The 19,849-nt window shown below is 42.8% G+C and overlaps 2 protein-coding genes and 1 long non-coding RNA gene across 3 annotated transcripts; all 3 read left to right on the top strand.

Moving 5' to 3' along the window:
• Nucleotides 1-911: 911 nt before the first annotated feature.
• Nucleotides 912-12,601, top strand: prpf6 (PRP6 pre-mRNA processing factor 6 homolog (S. cerevisiae)). Its single transcript, XM_086030648.1, has 21 exons — nt 912-1,149; nt 3,746-3,908; nt 3,994-4,112; nt 4,206-4,284; nt 4,395-4,571; nt 4,748-4,876; nt 6,130-6,224; nt 6,324-6,480; nt 7,099-7,261; nt 7,347-7,465; nt 7,552-7,770; nt 8,052-8,174; nt 8,459-8,580; nt 8,667-8,805; nt 9,317-9,436; nt 10,016-10,192; nt 10,261-10,394; nt 10,489-10,580; nt 10,661-10,775; nt 10,855-10,981; nt 11,881-12,601. The coding sequence occupies exons 1-21, from the start codon at nt 962-964 to the stop codon at nt 12,031-12,033; spliced, it is 2,910 nt and encodes a 969-aa protein (XP_085886774.1). The 5' UTR covers nt 912-961; the 3' UTR covers nt 12,034-12,601.
• A 1,819-nt stretch (nt 12,602-14,420) lies between these two features.
• On the top strand, nt 14,421-15,855 carry LOC147153484 (uncharacterized). The gene is made up of 4 exons (XR_015086811.1): nt 14,421-14,838; nt 14,911-14,964; nt 15,108-15,251; nt 15,456-15,855. It is a non-coding gene; the product is annotated as an uncharacterized LOC147153484 (long non-coding RNA).
• Nucleotides 15,856-16,044: 189 nt separating this feature from the next.
• aar2 (AAR2 splicing factor) lies at nt 16,045-19,584 on the top strand. Its single transcript, XM_086030635.1, has 4 exons — nt 16,045-16,287; nt 16,361-17,135; nt 17,695-17,924; nt 19,108-19,584. Exons 2-4 carry the CDS (start codon nt 16,370-16,372, stop codon nt 19,273-19,275), a joined length of 1,164 nt encoding a protein of 387 aa, XP_085886761.1. The 5' UTR covers nt 16,045-16,287; nt 16,361-16,369; the 3' UTR covers nt 19,276-19,584.
• Nucleotides 19,585-19,849: the final 265 nt, after the last annotated feature.

Here is a 19,849-nt window from a genome sequence, read left to right as displayed (position 1 = left end):
TGCAATGTATCTGCAACATCTGCAATGTGACTACTGATAAGCACATGAAAAGAGTTGTGCAGGCAATTAATGAAGGCGGCTCGTAGAAGTGAACATTCAGTGACTGAATATTTATTTGCATTCGCTTTAGCACACAGCTAAAACTGACCACGTCACACGCATGAGGGATTAGTGGGCCGGACTAAAATCCAACTCCGCCTTTTGCTTTTACTCCGACCCTTTTTTAAAACTTGTCGCCCCGTCCTCAGTCCCAAAAATGGGCGTCCGTCCGGGACAGCTCACCCGTAGCACTGGCTGTATGGAAAATGAATGGCTGACTGGATGGCTGCCTGGATGGATGGATGGCTGGTTGGATGGATGGATGGATGGATGGATGGATGGATGGATGGATGGATGGATGGATGGATGGATGGATGGATGAATGGAAAAATAATATGTATGCAACCAGCAAAATAATGTGCTACAATGAATGTTGAAAATTAACAAACAAACATGATTGCTCTATGCTACTGTGTATTTATATTCATTCGAAATATGTATATACTTAGTTAGACTAATCAATTTGATCAGATACATTTGGATCCGTAGGCCTCAAACAGAAAAGTTGATAAAATAAGAGCACAACATACAACACTAATTGTCAGCAAATAGCGCCCCTCTGTGGCTATCTGTTTGATGACAGATGATTCAAAAGGAGCACAAACTTGGTTCAGTTATTACAAGTACCGTCCTCACTCCTGTTATCTCAAATTAAATATATATTAACTACTCAAAGGCACAGACAGTATAGTATATGAAAATGGTGCTTCTTTTTACGTACAATTACTTGACAGCACGAACCCTCCCTCCAAATGGGGGCGCTGTTCCAAATCAAACGTTGTCACTTTTAAAGTAGGCGGATGTGTTCATATTGTTTTTCCGGTGTTGTGCCGCCTGCCTCGTCGTTGTGTGTGTTGTAAAGATGTCCGCCAGTGTGGCTAAGCAGCCGTCTAAAAATGCCCCGAAAACCAACACAGGGGCCACTGGAGCAGCGGGGGCAGCCGGTGGGCCCCCAGTCATTCCTCTCGCCTCCCCACTGATGGGGAAAAAGAAGAAACCGTTCCTAGGGATGCCCGCTCCGTTGGGCTACGTTCCCGGTTTGGGCAGAGGGTAAGCTACATTTTTAGCCAGCTTGCCATCCATAAAACTGTCCATGAATTCATTCTGTTGTCAACACTTTTACGTTTAAGTTTTCCACTCAGTGGATATGTTATGTAGTACCTTGTGGATACTCTGCAAAAAATAAAATAAATACTACTGTTGATCTCACGTTTGTTAAAGCGAAAGCTAACATAAAAAACCGCCTGATTTAGGTGCGTGCGTGCGTGTGTGTAAAATTTCAAAGATGACTTGATTAATAGGAGACCAGCATTAACAGACAGATTTTTAAAAAGACGATTCCAATTGTATATTCATTCTCCTGTGACATATATTAGAAAATATGTGACTATTTAAAACCGGTGAAAATGCAGTAATATCTGGCCAAAGTCTGAATGAGATTTTCGGTGTGACCTTTTTTGTTGAATATGAGTTTCAAACTTTCATAATTAACATTCTTATCTTTATTTTATTTTCAAAATGTTGGTATAATCGAAAAGGACAATATAATAATTTAACCATTGTAAAGTGCTTGAGTGTCAACTTGTCCAGAAAAGCGCTATATAAATCTGACACATTATTATTATTAATAGAACCATCCATTATCTATCTATCTATCTATCTATCTATCTATCTATCTATCTATCTATCCATTATCTGCCGCTTATCCGAGTTCGGGTCGTGGAGGCGGCAGCTTCAGCAGGGAAGCCCAGACTTCCCACTCCCCAGCCACATCTTCCAGCTCTTCTGGAGGGATCCCAGGGTGTTCCCAGGCCAGCCGGGAGACATAGTTTCCTCGGTTGTCCTCGGGGCCTCCACCCGGTGGGACATGCTCGGAACACCTCACCAGGGAGGCGTCCAGGAGGCATCCTAATCAGTTGCCTGATTCACCTCATCTGGCTCCTCTCAATGTGGAGGAGCAGCAGCTGGACTCTAAGTCCGGATAACCAAGCTTCTCACCCTCTAAGGGAGAGCCCGGACACCCTCCAGAGGACCTACTTCAGCCGCTTGTATCCGAGATCTTGTTCTTTCGGTCACGAGCAGGGGGAGCTCTCTCCAGCACACCCTCCAAGTACACCAAAAAGGGTGGGTACTCTGCAATGCTGTTTTGTGCATAAACACAAACAACAGTCAGGACCCATCCCCCCACCCTAAGGCGGAGGGAGTCAACCTTCTCGTCCACCGGGGAGATCCCCAACCTGCTGACACCAAGCCAGGGGCAATAAGTATGCCCACACCTTCACGGTGCCTCTCACTTTGGGCAACTCCAGTGTGGAAGAGTGTCCAACCCCTCTCGAGAGGACTGGTACCAGAGCCCAAGCTATGTGTGGAGGTAAGCCCTACTATATCTAGTCGGAACTTCTCAGCCTCGCACACCAGTTTGGACTCCTTCCCTGCCAGAGAGGTGACATTCCATGTCACAAGAGCTCATTTCTGTTGTCGGGGATTGGGTTGCCAAGGTCCCTGCCTTTTGCCGCTGCCCAGCTCACAGGGCACCCGACCCCTTTGGCCTCTCCCACAGGTGGTAAGCCTATGGGAAGGGAGACCCACGTTGCCTTTTCGGGCTGAGCCCGGCCGGGCCCCATGGGTGTAGGCCTGGCCACCAGGCGCTCGCCAACGACCCCCACCTCCAGGCCTGGCTCCAGAGGTGGGCCCCGGTGACCCACCTCCGGAAAACTGGATCCATTTTTGTCGATAGTCATAGGGGTCTTTTGAGGTGTGCTTGGTCTGGTCCCTCACCTAGGACCTGTTTGCCATGGGTGACCCTGCCAGGAGCATAAAGCCCCAGACAACTTAGCTCCTAGGATCATTGGGACAGTCAAACCCCTCCATCACGGTAAGATGACAGCTCATGGAGGAGTATTGTTAATACAGATTATTTTAAAGGTTTTATAGAACGGTTTTTAGAACGGTATTGTAGAACGCCAAGTGCCCAGGTTTACTAAAATATTACAAAATAATGGTCAAGAGCCAAACTGAGTTTACAGATGGTCAGGTGGTCAAATGATCTGGTGTGTTTTAAGTTTTCAATCAAACATGTACAGAAACTTAAAGAAACAAATTAAGAGTGGGGAATGAACAGACAAATCCTAAATTGTTTAAATAAAAAAACATAGTTAGGAGGAAATTTAGCACAGTTAAGAGGCATTTGCACTTGATGTAGTTAATTAAATTAGCATTAGAAGCAATGGAAAACCTTAGCCATCATGATGGATCAGAGTAACATCCCAAGTGACCTGGTCAGTCCCAAAAATGTGCATGGGGATTGACACACATGGCAGAGGCATGGAAAAATATAATACTTATAGATTTGAAAATGGCCTTACTCACTTTGAAGTTTTTTATGTGGAGTTTGTCAACAATGCATTTGGGAAATGTGGTCCAAGTCTTAAAAAGGGTGTACTTGCTCTTTCAATACATTTCAAAATTGTGATTTATACTAGGGCACATGTTCTCTAGTAATGATTCATAGTGGTAGTCTCAAAGGGCTTCTAAAGACCACAGTTGACAGAGATTAGCGACATTAAGATAATACGTTAACTCATCTTGTAAACATGAAAAAACATGGAAGTTACATGTCTTTAGAGTCTTGCTTACTTTTCTTCAGGGCTACTGGTTTCACTACCCGATCTGATATCGGTCCAGCTCGTGATGCCAACGATCCAGTAGATGACCGACATGCACCCCCAGGGAAGAGGACGGTTGGGGATCAAATGAAGAAGAACCAGGATGATGACGACGAAGACCTAAATGACACTAATTATGACGAGGTGCCTTGTTGTGTACATTTTAGGATCAGCCACTCCTCTCATTGGTACTGATATACTAGAATATGTAACCATAAATTTCTTCTAGTTCAACGGCTATGCGGGGAGCTTATTCTCCAGTGGACCTTACGAGAAGGATGATGAAGAAGCAGATGCTATATATGCGGCTTTGGACAAAAGGATGGATGAAAGACGCAAAGAAAGAAGGTTGATTGAAAAGCACAGCTGTTATAACCTCAAATGATTTTCCAAATCTGACAAGCTAAGATTGATATCTCCCTTTTGTTTTTTTTTTTTAAGAGAGCTGAGAGAAAAAGAAGAGATTGAGAAATACCGTATGGAGCGACCCAAAATTCAGCAGCAGTTTTCAGATTTAAAGGTACAGATTGGAACAACTCTACAAATGTATTAATCTCGCAATGTACTGCTTTTGTCCTCTTGTTGCTGCTACATCAGATTTTTTTGTCTCGCTCTCCATCTTGATAACAGAGGAGATTGGCAGAGGTCTCAGAGGAGGAGTGGCTTAGCATTCCTGAAGTGGGAGACGCCAGGAATAAGCGCCAGAGAAACCCACGCTATGAGAAACTCACTCCTGTCCCAGATAGCTTTTTCTCCAAGCACCTCCAAACGGGAGAGAACCACACCAGTGTGGACCCTCTGCAGGGGGTCGGTATACATGCTAATTCATATTCAACGTGAATAAAAAATGTGGCTATTTTTTTGTGTTGTGGAAATGGCAGGGGAAAAAACACATTTGAAGTCTTGTGAAACCTTGGTGAAATATTCAGTCTTGCCATGTAGGAAACCCCCACTTGACTGCCATTTTCTTTGTTCTCCACTAGCTTGGCGGTCTTAACACACCGTACCCAGGAAGCATGACGCCAGGCCTGATGACGCCTGGAACGGGAGACCTGGACATGAGGAAAATTGGCCAAGCCAGGAACACACTCATGGATATGAGACTCAGTCAGGTAATTATTTGAACCTAACTGTTATGGATCTTTGAAACTCAATAATAATAAGAGATAAATTGACAGATCAATTTAAAAAATAAAATGACTCAAATAACTTTTTTGGTTTGACTCATGTGAACCTAAATAAAAACTAGAGATGTATTTATCAGGTGTCAAAACTTGTCATCTTTAAATATTGTACCTGTATATGATGTACAGAGAGAGAGTTAAACTGAAACTGAATCCAATCTTTTTCTTACTCGTTTTTAAAGTTTCCTGCAAACACATAAACGTCTGAAGACGTGTGTCCACATGCAAACGCTGAAACTTACCCAAAACTTTCTCCGGGTTGCACCTTCTGGTTGTTATATGCGGTGGATTTAAGAACATGCGTTACATGTTGTTTTCCATCTCCGCTTGTTGCTGACGGTGGTAGTCGTGGAGCAGAACATTTTGCCAGGGAAGCATTATCATGCTCAGGAGCTTCTGCGGCACAAACTTAACACAATCAAACTGGTCAACAACAAATATTAATCAGAGATGGCTTTAGGTGTCTCAATGTATTTTGGATTTAAAAATGTCTTTACTTTTTTTTCCTAGCACACCAGATTTTTATGTATTTTCATTGTTTTTCTTTACAATGAGTTTGCACTATAGAAGCTTGCCCAATACGTATTTCATCACGCATTGTAATTTACAACTGTGATGTTTAAGAAAAAAATTCCACCTGTTGCTGAATCAATAAATATTACTAAATAGATTACTATAATACTGTACATTTATTATTATTATTACTATTATTATTATCATCCAAACCTGATGTGTTCGAGAAAAAAAAAGAGGGCAGATTCAGAATCAGTGCAAAAAATTCATCTAGAGAAGTTGACTTACATCTCTGATTTAAAAAATTTTTTGAAAAAAAATAGTATAAAAAAAAAAACACATCACGTCACTCATCAGGCCAAGCTTCACCTTTTAAAGCCACACACACTCAAAGCCTCAGGTATGTAATAGTGTGGAATGTGAGGGTGCCAACTCCAAGTGGACACCAATAATACTTCATATGCACATTTTGTTGTTTAATAATGCAAAATCGATTTTTATTTAATCAATCAATGAGGTAATCAGTAGAATTGAAATTGATTCAAAAAGTGTTTGATAGCTGCAACCCTAATTAACACTAATGTTAACAATAGGAGCGGTAGGATACAATTGTTTCATTGAGTTTATGATTCTGTTTGTCAAGTGTCTGCCTGTTTCTCTTTCACCAGGTGTCTGACTCGGTCAGCGGTCAGACAGTGGTGGATCCGAAAGGCTACCTGACAGACCTCAACTCCATGATCCCCACACACGGAGGAGACATCAGGTAGAGTCGCAACGTCACGCCGACGCTTCATGTGGTTTGTTTGCGCACAATGCATTTGATGAATCCCTCATGGCTGGCTTTTGGCTCCATATTGTGCAGTGACATTAAAAAGGCTCGTTTGCTGCTGAAATCCGTGAGGGAGACGAACCCTCATCACCCGCCTGCATGGATTGCCTCAGCCAGGTTGGAAGAAGTGACTGGAAAACTGCAGGTGGCCCGGAACCTCATCATGAAAGGCACAGAGATGTGTCCCAAGGTAAAGGAGAAAAGCGCTTCAATTGAGCGTATATGCACAAGTTAGTGCGTGTGCTTTTGCGTGTCTATTTTGTGTGATGGTAGGTTTGTTTTGTTAGTGTACCTTGTGTGTGTGTTTGTAAAACGACATTTGTATTTTTTTGCCTTTTGTGTGGATGTTTGTGTTTTTTAATTTAACGTGTGCGTGTGTTTAGTTTTTGTTCAACGTTTGTGTATATTTGTGTGTTGTCTATTTAGAAGTGTGGCTTGTATAGTTATTGTTTGCATGTTTGTTTGTGTTCAAGTGAGTGTTTGTTTGCTTAGTTTCACCAGTGTGTGTGTGTTTTTTGTGAATGTGTTTTTTGTGTTTGTTTTATTGGTTTAACCTGTATATGTTTTTGAGTGTGTGCTGTGTGTTCAGGTTTGGGTTTTTTGTGTGTATGTGTTGTCAAAAGCAAAAACCTTGCCACTCGCTTCTGCTGGCTAAAGGATGTGTACTTGATTTCCTTCCTATTGGTCAACATTTGCTGAAGTCCAAAGTTGTCTCCGACCTTCATAGAAGACTTTGAGTCACATTAAACAGCTATTGGCTTTGCTTATAAGGTGAAGGAAAACAGTGTTTGTTGTCTGTGGCCATCAGAGCGAGGATGTGTGGCTGGAGGCAGCCAGACTCCAGCCCGGCGACACGGCCAAAGCTGTTGTAGCCCAAGCTGTCCGGCACATGCCGCAATCGGTCCGAATCTACATCAGAGCTGCCGAGCTGGAAACGGACGTCAGAGCCAAGAAAAGAGTCCTCAGGAAGGGTAAGGATCAAGTTTAATGGACCAACCTTGTTTTGTGTGTTTTTTTCAATTTTTTTTTTAAATAATTCTCTTGATGTTCACGCAGCCTTGGAGAATGTATCCAAGTCTGTCCGTCTGTGGAAGACAGCTGTCGAGCTAGAGGAGCCAGAAGATGCCAGAATCATGCTGAGCAGAGCAGTGGAGTGTTGCCCAACAAGTGTGGAGGTAGTTGTTGAACCCATGCTGCCATTTGACTCTCGAATGTGAAAAGTCCCATCAGTGCTGTTCTGTTTTCTGCCCGTCATCTTCAGCTGTGGCTGGCTTTGGCTCGACTAGAGACATACGAAAACGCCCGACGTGTCCTGAACAAAGCCCGTGAGAACATCCCCACCGATCGCCACATTTGGATCACTGCCGCAAAGTTGGAGGAAGCCAATGGCAACACACAGATGGTGGACAAGATCATTGAGAGAGCCATCACCTCGTTGCGTGCCAACGGTGTGGAGATTAACAGAGAGCAGTGGATACAGGTGTGTTTGTGTTAATCCCCAAATATTGCGGTCTAGGGCAAGCTTGTCTACTGTGACTTGAATAGTGATGCTGTGGCAGGCAAGCTCATATGTGGTCCAGGTGGTAGTTTAACAGTCAATTTAAGACTTTACATTTAAAATGAATATCAATTGCTATGGGTGTTCATGCAAGCGCACTACAATTGTACAACAGATGGCATTGAAAAGACCAAGAGAGGATTGTGCTCAAACAGATGAATGTACTGTAGATGCCCCCCTTAATGTGCCATCTTTTCTGGCAGGATGCAGAGGAGTGCGACAAAGCTGGCAGCGTGGCCACCTGCCAGGCCATTATCAGAGCAGTCATCGGTATAGGCATCGAAGAGGAAGACCGCAAGCACACCTGGATGGAGGACTCCGATAGTGTGCGTGTATACAACTGTGATCACAAGTTTGCATACTCTTGCAGAATTTGTCAGATGTGTATCATTAAAAAAAAAAAAAAAAAAAGTGATCAGGCAAAATACATTCATTTATGACAAGGTAATGAGATGTTATCGGTCATATTTTCTCCAAAACTGTCAATTTTTCAATTCTGTCAGGCTATATAAACTTAAAACCACGACTCTAAGTTAATCATGGGATATGCTTGGACCCTGACATCTGCGAGGCTCCTTGAGTTCTAATATTATTGCGTTTTGTGTTTCAGTGTGTGGCCCACGGAGCATTGGAGTGTGCCAGGGCCATCTATGCTCATGCTCTACAGGTGTTCCCCAGTAAGAAAAGTGTGTGGCTTCGAGCTGCCTACTTTGAAAAGAACAATGGAACCAGGTAAACAATGGATCCCTCCAAAGGTGGCCTTTTCTATTTAATGATCTGCTTCAGATTGTATTGTGTTTCCTGCATGTACCTGCCAGGGAGTCTTTGGAGACCCTGCTCCAGAAAGCTGTGGCTCACTGTCCAAAGGCGGAGGTACTCTGGCTTATGGGAGCTAAATCCAAGTGGCTCGCTGAGGACGTGCCTGCCGCCAGAAGCATCCTCGCGCTGGCCTTTCAGGTAATAGAGCTGCTTCTCCAAACAATCTGAATAAAGCTGAACCACATGGGCCTGTGTCTGACCCTTCCACAGCATCTTTTACACTGTAAAAGCTGAAAAGACACAATAAACCAAAGACATGTTTGCATTGCGTTGACATAAACTTGAAGTTTCATTCACATGCAAGATTTTGTTTATCATGTACAACATAAGAGTAAATCCCAATTTAAAAAAAACAAAAAACATCTTTATCCACTTCTCCAGCACGCAATTTTCCAAGCGTTCCCCTCTGTTTGGATTCAATTCTAGATTTTGATTGGTGTGTCATTTTTGTCACATTAAATTTGACGTTTATGTGTGTGTGCATTACGACAAATCTCATCTCAGAAAATTTGTAGTACTTTAAGATGTAGAAAGTCCGGATAGCAAAGTCAGGCTTTTCTAACACATCTGTTGGTGTATCCTCATTTACGTTGAGCATTGTATAATATACAATGGAGTGTATTATACTCAAATACACACACTTCCACAGGCTAACCCCAACAGTGAGGAGATCTGGCTGGCTGCTGTCAAGCTGGAGTCTGAGAATAACGAGTACGAGAGAGCCCGTCGGCTGCTAGCCAAAGCTCGGAGCAGCGCCCCCACGGCTAGAGTGAGTTCTGCCTTCTCACTTTCCGCTCTTCCGGGATCTCCAAATCTTTCAACCCGCAGCTACCTCGTCTCTCCCCCAGTGTTTAAGTCCTAAACCCTAAACTCCTCTGTGGACACGAACTTTTAGTTTATTTGCATAATACACTAAGTCAAACTTTTAAACGGGCATGTTTAGAATCTTTCCGTTAGCTTCAGATGCATCATCACGTTGTGATCGGTTGCAGTGTCATTCTCCACTTTAAATGTTTTTGATAACATACATTAATGAGTCTTGTGCATCACGTTTGGGCTTGTTAGTTTCTCAAACCTCTGCTCATATTGACGGACGCTGACAGCAGTGCACTTCGACTATCGTCTTACTGTATTTGTTGACAGGATCGCGTCTGGTGAGTCTTCATTGCCTTTTGACCGTGCTGATAGCTCCATCAGAAAGGTTGTCATGATAAGGAATTAATGAGGCACTTTAGCTGCGCACTCAGAAAGTGTCATTCAGTTCACATATTCGCTTTGTGTGATTTGAAAAGGGAGCCCAAGCTGTCCTGTACACATTTTCAGTCTGAGATGGGTGTTGTCTTCAAAGGTTTTCATGAAGTCCGTCAAGTTGGAGTGGGTGTTAGGGAACATTGAAGCCGCCCAGGAGCTGTGCACAGAGGCCCTGAAACACTATGAGGACTTTCCCAAACTCTGGATGATGAGAGGCCAGATTGAAGAGCAATGTGACAACATGGATAAAGCCAGAGAGGCCTACAACCAAGGGGTGAGACACTTGTTAAAATGCTCTCATTTTGACCTCTCAAGTGGCTAACGTCCCTTATTTTCATGCAGTTAAAAAAGTGTCCCACCTCAGTGGCTCTGTGGCTGCTGACATCGCGTCTGGAAGAGCGAGTGGGACAGCTGACCAGAGCCAGAGCCATCCTGGAGAAGGCGCGACTCAAGAACCCGCAGAGTCCCGAGTTGTGGTGAGGGAACGCACGCCGCAGAAAACAGAGAGAAACTTGAACAAACAAAAGGCTCCAGTCTGGACTCGTCACTCATGTGTCTCCTGGTCAACAGGTTGGAATCGGTCCGATTAGAATTTCGGTCAGGACTAAAGAACATTGCAAACACGCTGATGGCCAAAGCTCTGCAGGAATGTCCTAATTCAGGTGAAAGTATGACCAATATAGGAGGAAGATATTCATTTAGTTCAGTGTAATAATTGAGTTCAAATTCTGCTTTGTTCAAGGCATCCTGTGGGCCGAGGCGGTGTTCTTGGAGGCCAGGCCTCAGAGGAAGACCAAGAGTGTGGATGCTTTGAAGAAGTGTGAACATGATCCACACGTGTTGCTTGCTGTCGCCAAGTATGACTGCATCTTTTGCTATTTTCCATGAAAGAGTCCTCATGTGTTCTGGCTTCCCAATGCAAATGTATCATCTTAGGTTGTTCTGGAGCGAGCGGAAGATCACCAAAGCCAGAGAGTGGTTCCTCCGCACAGTGAAGATAGAGCCTGACCTGGGCGATGCTTGGGCTCTCTTCTACAAGTTTGAACTGCAGCATGGAACAGAAGTAAGATCCTTTTCCCTGTGGTATGGTTAGTCTAGACTGGCATTTCAGTAGTTTGTCTTGAAGCAAAAAGTAGTGGGAGGTGACCATTTCAACTTCAGTTGAAGTGGAAGTTCAATGAAAAATGTTCTTTGCGACAATATGTTCTATGTGTCCCTACTAGTCTAAACATGGTATTCTGATCAAGATTTCTCTTGTGGAATATGAATCGAGCAGCAAAACCCACCTGTTTTTATCCATCTCGGGGCAGCCATTTTGCCACTTGTTGTCGACTGAAAATGGGCTCAGCTTGCGAACATCACATGACCAAACAGAAAACAAGTGAGCCGTGATTGGTCATTACCTGAGCCTTTGGGCACTGTGATTTTTTTTTTTTTTTTTTTTATTCATTCATATTCATTCATTTTCAGTCGACAGCACGTGGCAAAATGAGATGGATACAAATGGGTGGATTTTGCTGCTTAATTCATTATCCAAAACACAATATTGATCAAAATGCTGTAATTAGTCTAGTGGGGCTGCATAGAACATAGTATTGTAAAGACGATTTTTGACTTGATTTCCTCTTTAGGCCGATTGATCTACCCGTTTTCAGCCATCTCAGGAGGGTGACATTTTATCTAGCAAGGTCCCCTGTTGTCAACTGAAATTGACTTCACAGTCCCCTCGGGCTCACATTGCAAACATCACTGCTCACCTGTTTTTCTAGGTTTGGTCACATGATGTTCACAATGCAAATGTCGCAAATAAAATGAATATGATTCATTATGTGTTTTTTAAAGTAATCATCTGATTCATTGGTTATTGGAACTGTGTATTGCCAAATATCAGAATCGTCATTGGCCTCAAAAAAATCCATATCAATTAGGACCTCAGTATTAATACCCACTGTCATCCATTAGGAACAGCAGGAAGAAGTGCGTAAGCGCTGCGAGAATGCCGAGCCACGTCACGGCGAGTTGTGGTGCGCTGAGTCCAAACATGTCCTGAACTGGCAGAAGAAGACAGCAGAAATTCTCGCACAAGTTGCAAGCAAGATCAAAAACACGTTCTGAGACTGAGGAACTGGACTCAAAACATGGAGCAAAACCTCTGTCAAATCACCAGGATGGATGGGAACCATTAAGGGCTTTCACAGCTCAGTTTCTTTGCTACTTTTTGTCCATTTACAGCAGACAATGTGAATTGAGTATCTCTGGCGTTGTGATCAATTGTAAAATGAGGCTTTCATAACAAATTGAAAATAGAAGTTGCAGCCTTTTGTGTTGTCTTGACTATTTTTTTTTGTTTAGTCCGTGACTGCTTGATGACATAATGGTGATTGAGTCTTAATCCGCGTGTGCAGCTACTAAAATATTATTGCAAGTGTTCCGGATTGTACATTTGAGTGAGTTTATGAATACAACATAATGAGTCTTTGATGTTTGTGTTGTAACATAACCGCTTTCTGCAGCAGTGAAGCATTCAGCCCTTCCTCTGATCATTGTGTTGAAGTGTGTGTACAGAAAAACACCACTATCAAAAAAAAAAAATTTGTACTCTTAGTTTTTTTTTGTTTTTTGTTTTTTGTTTTTTAAATGTATTCACAATAAATTGTTGCACCCTCAGAAGTGGTGCGCACAATTTGCGCCTCTTGCCACTAACGAAAGTGAAACGATGTGGACTGAATGATCGATTGCATTGTTTTCGTTGACTTGGCATGACCGCGCTTTGGTGAAGCCAAGAGGAAGCATCCATGACGGGGAATGAAATTAGAGCTGCGGTGACTTTGGCTATGGGAAGTGCGAATCAAAGTGGCCTTTTTGTGTGTGCAGCTTTTGCACTGCAAGAAGAGGTTTTCATAGAACATATCCTTCGTGGATTCCACACACTTGGTGTTGACTCTAGATACTGTATGCTCGTCTGAGGGTCCGGCGGAAGAAAATGATATAAATGGTGAGTGTGCTTTAAGCTTGGGTTTGCGTCAATAGAGCAGGCAATTGTATGGTCTGGGGTTATTAAGGCGATGAGATTGCATTTAATTGACCGTAACGACGTTTAACTGCATGCTAAAACAGTCTGTCAAGTACTGCACTTTGCATTTCCCAATCTGATATATGACAACGTCATCAACTTTGCATGAGGTTAGATGCAATGTAGGTTATAATCGGGGTGGGAGTCATCTATTTTTTGAAATACAATAGAGTTTCAGTTCAAGTAAACTTTGGTCTGCGTTGCTATTTTTGGGATTGGAGCCAGGGCCGGGTGTAGGCAGGGGCAAGATGGGGCCTGCCCCCTCAAATAAATGTTGTGCCCCACCAAACTAAATCCGTCCAAAAATATATTTAACATTTTTATTCTCTCATGCCTCTCTCCGCCGCTCCACTTCTGACTGTCTTGATGTCTTGCTTCCCTTTTCAAATTTAAAATATAAAAAGTTGCAGAGCTGGGCATTTGACTAGAAATACTAAAAGTAACTCGGCTGTAGATGGAAGGCCATCGGACTGGCCACAAAAATTGACGATTACATAGACTGAAAAAAAATGGGCTTCTGACTATGCTTAGTCCGACTATTTTTTAAAGTTACCTGTCTATCGTTTATCTCCTACAAAATGGGCACCTGTCATAGGCTGATAGGCGGACCGGTCCGTCACATACTGTAGGTGGTAGCTCTATCAAGAGAAACCCGTGTCATGTTTCTCGACTCTACTCCATGTCCCATTTTCACTCTACTCAGAGTATCGTCCTGCTGTCTTCTCATTATGAGGAAGAGCTGTCTGATTTCAGACCACAGTGCTTTACAAGGCACTTTTGTAGTGTACCCACATCCAAGTGACTAGATTTGTCAGTTAGACATGGTAAAAGGTACTGCAGAACAATGCCCCCTCAAGATTTGTGGCTGCCTAGACTCTGCCTTGATTGGAGCCCCATGAGGGGAAAAATACTGAGGGGCCCCTCCGAGTCATCCGTCTTTCTTTCTACTGTACCGCTGTCTTCATTAGGCACGCAGGTGTGCTGGAGCTATGACATCTCACTTTGGGCCAGAGGTGGGGTCCACCTTGGTTGCCAGCCAAGCATGGTACATATAGGCAAACAAAAATTCCCACTTAGCTCACATCTAGTTCTCAAATCAGCTGGGATTGGCCCCTGTTCTCCTGCAACCTCAGTGAGGAAAAGTGCAAGGCTTACAGTACAGTATATGGAAAATGAATGGATGGATCATGTAGCCTACACAGTATTCCTGGTGTTGAATAATAATCGGTTATGTTTGACGGACGAGTTCTAATAGAAGTCGCATTGGAGGCTCGCAGGCTGACTGCATTGCCAGCCATAGGGTTGTTAATGTCTTGCCGCCCGCCCCCTTTCTCCAAGGAAGAACATGAAACCTGACAGTAGGAGTGATATCTAAATTATGGGACTTCTTGACGACGCCATCCGGCATTTTAGCACAATCGACCTGTATATAAGTCCGAAATGAACAGTCTAGTGTACAGCACGTGCAACGTCACACGCATTACGTGAAGCGGTCCAAAATGTCCAATATGGCTGCTGCGTACAGGGTATGTCATTGTTTTGATACTTTATTGGTTTAAACCTTTATTTCAGGAAATCAGATGCCATTGAAGTTTGCACTTTTATTCCTTACACACACTGACTAATCAAATGCCGGGAAATGAATTTTAACCGGTCTGTTCCTTTAACACTGGTATATTTGCAGTGTATTCTCCCATTTTTTCATTTTTCTGTCTCAAACTGGAAAGCTGTTTCACACTCTCCTGGCACTTCTCCTATTGGTCCCCTCTTGTGGAAAGCGTAGATGTAACTATCAAGAAATATTGGGCTCGTACAGCGAGGTCATCTTGGTGGAGCTACAGAATCTGGTAATACTAATCACGCTCAAGGTCTCAACACATTTTGTGTCATGAGTCCAAACCTGCCTTGTTTGTTTGTAGAATTTGACAGATTCAAGTGATACATCCAAAGGGAGAGACAGCTGTCCAGGAAAGGTAAAGGGTTGTATGTTATGTAATATCCAATCACCACGGGCAGGGCTGTGGGCGATATTAACCTCAATTTGCTGTGTAATTTTACACTTATTTGTGCTGTCATTGACGCATGTACCAACCTCACTTTGTGATTTTATCAATAGAAGGCTCATCACATCCTACGCTCCATCTTTGTAATGACTCAGCGGACACGCTGTCAGCAAAGCGGCAATCGCCCCTCTGACCTGGATCGGCCCCTAGAAAACATGGAGCAACTCATTGTTCTTAACTGCAGTCCAGGTTATCCGGTGAGATGCCAAGTACTTGGGTTGACTATAATGATTTATTGTATGACTTCACATTATAACAAAGCATCAAATAACCAAACAAGGGTCAGACATCCAGGTTCACAAACATCCTTTTAGTTGTAAACCTGAAAATAACAATTGTCAAAGTTGATTAAAGGTCACATTTTGTTGAATATTAATAACTGCTTCCCTCCATTATTTCAGGGCAAGGCAGTTTCTTGTTCAGATGTCAAGAAAATTCAAGGAAAGAAGAGAAATAGAATCAGGTCAATTAAAGTTATCAAAGCACTGATAACTTGTTGGCAGAAACTTCTGAGTGTCTCTTTGCACAGCATTTAGAGGTCTGTAAGAGGGGAAACTGATGGCGATTTTAAGGGCCAGCCCATGACACGTCAAACCGGCTTTTTTGCAACACTGGATCTGTTCTAAATTTGTGAATAAATTTATATGTACATATACTGTAAGCACAGTCATAATGCAACGTCATGGCTGTAAATATGTTTTTTAATGTTAGCACTGATTTTGATAAATCATAAATATGTTGTATGTGTCAATTTTACAAGATGTCTCTTCTTGTAAATTGTGAGCAATCATTCCTGTTAAATGTATGTATTTTGGGCATGTCTATTAAAAAGAATTTTACATTTAGTCTTTTGTCTTTGAAACTGTGAAAACGTGACTACTAGGTCATAACAGCAATTTCAGTAGTAAAAATGTTATACAATCGTAATCGCTTCCAGTACGTATTTTTTTTCATTTGTAGCGTTGTTATAGGAACCTATCTTGCAAATGCAATTGTTCCGACACGGGGTCATATTACAACAGGACATGGTCGTCTGCTGCTTCCTCCCGAATGCTAACATCGCACGTTACAGGCATCCAATTACTGTTGAAACAGATAATAATGCTCACGAACAGTCTATTATAAATACTATTTCCGTAAATTAAATATTGCCACAGAGTCGCACTTTAAGTTACGTTGCTAGCATCGTGGAAACTGCGGCATATTGTTTGAAGAAATCCAGAAACAAAAAACGTAAGTATGAACATACGCTGTTATTCAAATAATGGGAAATAGGGTTGTGTGAAGTCTAGACAGCCGAATTTAGATTCCAGAAATGGCAAGCAGTGGCAGTGTGGACATGGATCCTGATGTTGCTCGGAAGCTGTTTGAGGAGGGGGCCACCCTAGTGCTGCTGGGCGTCCCTCAAGGCACAGAATTTGGCATTGACTGCAAGAGTTGGAAGGTTGGTCCCCGCTTCCGGGGTGTTAAGATGATTCCCCCAGGGCTGCACTTCCTCAACTACTGCTCTGTCAATCCACCGAGCTGTGGAGGAGAAGTTGGCCCAAAGACCGGTCTGTTCCTCAGTCTCAAACCCAGAGACATCCTGTTGGCTAACTGGAATCCCAAAGAAGAGGATCTGGACTTCTCTCCCTCCCAGAATGAGGAGGAAGTGAGCAGAATCCGAGCGAACCTGCAGGATCTGGACCCATACCTCGGACCTTATCCCTATGAGGTGATGAGGAAGTGGGTGTCCCTCACAGACCGACTGAGTGAGGAGTTGGCCAACAACTTGCAGCCGCTCTCGGGCCGGGTATGTGCCTACAGCGACGTCGTCCCCGAGACTGAGTTCCGACACACCAAGGACCGAGCCGAACAGCCGAGGAACGATACAGCCTGCCAGACCATGAGGGAGGGACTGGACAGGCTTCCCAAGATGAAACTGAGGGAGGGGACACAATTGCGCTTCTCTGTCATCCCGGAGAAGACTTACCCACCGGGGGCCACGCCTGCCCAGATTACACAGTGCAGCCTGGACCACACCTACGCCCTGGAAACTCTGCTCGACAAGAACCACCGGCAGAAGCCTCTCGACCTGCTAGGTGAGTGTCTTCCCGGCCCATTACTAGACATGAATCGGTAGTCTTTGTACTGTCTAAATTTGGCGTCGGTAGGGCTGAAACGATGAATCGAATAACTTAAATAATGCAATTATCTCTATGAAAAATAGTCGCATCAAAATTTCTGCTTCGAAGCTTCACTGCGCGTGAAGTTATGTTATTGCACACTAGAGATGGAACAATTATTCGATGAAACGATTATGAAGTTAATCAACAAGAATTTTGATAATCATTAATCATTTAAAGACATTGTTTGACTTTGTAGTGTGAATAGTTTGCACCTCAGGTCTACCTCACACTTGAGCTTTGGGTTTTGAATCTCGGCCCCAGCCAACATACGTGGAGTTTGCATGTTGTTCCCATACTTGGTTGACACTCGGATGTCCCCCCCATGTTCCAAAACTGAAGAATGTAAATTGTACTGTGAATGTGAACAGGCAATATAGAAAATGATGGCGGATGGAGGGACTTTCTAAAAATGTTGAACTTTTCTCACCTGTTCTGAACCAAATTTGACCCGACAACAAAACTCCTTTCCTAGGTGAGCTGCAGTTTGCCTTTGTGTGTTTCCTGATCGGAAACGTGTACGAGGGCTTCGAGCACTGGAAGTGCCTTCTAAGACTGCTGTGTCGAGCGGAGGGGGCCATGCAGAAGCGCAAGGAGCTCTACCTGGGGCTCATTGCTGTGCTCTATCACCAGCTGGGAGAAATCCCTCCTGACTTTTTTGTGGACATTGTGTCTCAGGACAACTTCCTCACCTCCACGCTGCAGGTACCAGCTTCATGAGACAAAATCCACCCAATGGTTTTATTTTACTCAAGTAGAGTGAACCCTGTGAAATCCCCTCGCACCATTGATGCCCACTGAAAAAAAGGAATAGTTTTCCATGTTAATAGATTAAACCATAAATATGTCATAAAGTATGATCCCAGTACATGTTGGTTGATATAATTTAAAGCTCACTTTTAGCATTCCCCTATTAATAAAAGGCTTACAGATGTATTTCAATTTCAAGCCTTTGTTATCCTCCAGATGTCAAACTCCCAACATTGCAGACAAATACAGATCATGTGATTGAAATCCGTCTGTAATTGCCACACAATGGAATCACCACTTTTATATTGGAAAGGGTTTTGGCCTGTGCAATAGAAGCTCCTCTCCTCAACATAGTTAATTATGACTGAGATGCCACAAGATGGTGCCAAAGCACAATTTTTGTGTTGGATAAGGCTTTTTGCCTGAGCATAAATACAGTGAATAGGCAAGTTTTTCAGCAAATAACAGAGGATAGGCGATTCCTAAAAAAATGAGAGATTAGGTGAATTTGCGAGTGGCAAATAGCGAATACCTGGAGAAACACTGTTGGTGTATTTGTGAATAGCGAACCGTGAATAGGCGGGGCTTCACTGTAATGATTCATTCCTTTCACAGTGCTCCTTTAAATTTCAATTTTATAATTGTTTTCATATATTCAACCCTTATTTATCCAGCTCATTTTGCTGGCGTTGGGCTGAAACCTCTTATATCACAATATGCTACATATGTTTTTCACAAATGTATACTATAGGTCAACCCACGTTTGTATTATTTTTACAAATTATTGACCAATCTAAAGTTTATAAAATGGCTGTCTCTTTGATGATGCAATGTCATTGGTTGAAAAAAACATGTCGTTTTTTTGGGGTGGTGTGGTCTCTTGGAAATGGATGATTTTAGAGGTACAGGAATTCCACCCGATGCCAGCAATTTGCAATATCAACCTGGTAGCAGACAACACAATAAAACAAAGCAAAATAAAAGTAAACATATATTCAGTATGTACAACAAGTGATACAAACTGATGTACACAAAAAAAGTTATTAAAATTTAAAAAAAAAAATGATGATGATAATACAGTCATAAATAACCATCCCAAAAATGGGTGTGTTCATATTGTTTCATTTTCTGCCGTCAGGACTTTTTCCAGTTGGCCAGCGGGCCCGGAGTGGACGGAGCGCTCCGCAAGAGAGCAGAGAAGTTCAAAGCCCACCTGACCAAGAAATTTTCCTGGGATTTCGACGCAGACTTGGACGAGTGTGCGCCTGTGGTAGTGGATCTTCCCGAGGGTTTTAATGTGGACTGACTTCACGTTTACTGGAAAATCAGGGACGCGCGAGCTTGTCCAAGTGACCCTGCAGGCTGCTGTGGAAACCTGCGCGTTGTCTCGTTCCTTTATCTTTCATCTTGTACTAAACCTGGGTGCTCGGTGGTGGACTAGAGGTATTATCAGCAGGGTTTTAAGGTCACATGAGAAGCATGTTGTTGTTTTCATCCTTGTTTGCAACTTTCTGTCTATATATGTGCCTAAAGATCTGGAATTTATAGAGAGTAGGTATTCTTCCAAATACGTTTGCTGTAAATCTGGGAAGAAAAATAAATAACAATGACTAAATCAGTCTTTGTCATTAATATGAGTTTACTACTATAAGTAATGGTTAAAACATATTAGGAATAAAGGACAATGTATCAAAAGATGTCTTCATGTGATCCAGCACATAAAACAGTACAGCAGTACATGTAATGTGATGGTGATGCATCAGTACATGTAAACCTAAATAATTGGAAAACCATCATTTCTAGAGAAAAGGCGCACTTGGTTATTGATTTATACAAACAAAACATTTCCTGTTATGGTCTGCAAAAACGCTTAGGTAATT

Source organism: Filicampus tigris, chromosome 1 (genome assembly GCF_054856515.1).
Source record: "Filicampus tigris isolate MCC_2025a chromosome 1, RoL_Ftig_1.0, whole genome shotgun sequence".
In the NCBI taxonomy this organism is placed as follows: Eukaryota; Metazoa; Chordata; class Actinopteri; order Syngnathiformes; family Syngnathidae; genus Filicampus; species Filicampus tigris.
The sequence above is the reverse complement of the archived record's forward strand: the minus strand, read 5'-3'. Positions and strand labels throughout refer to the sequence as shown.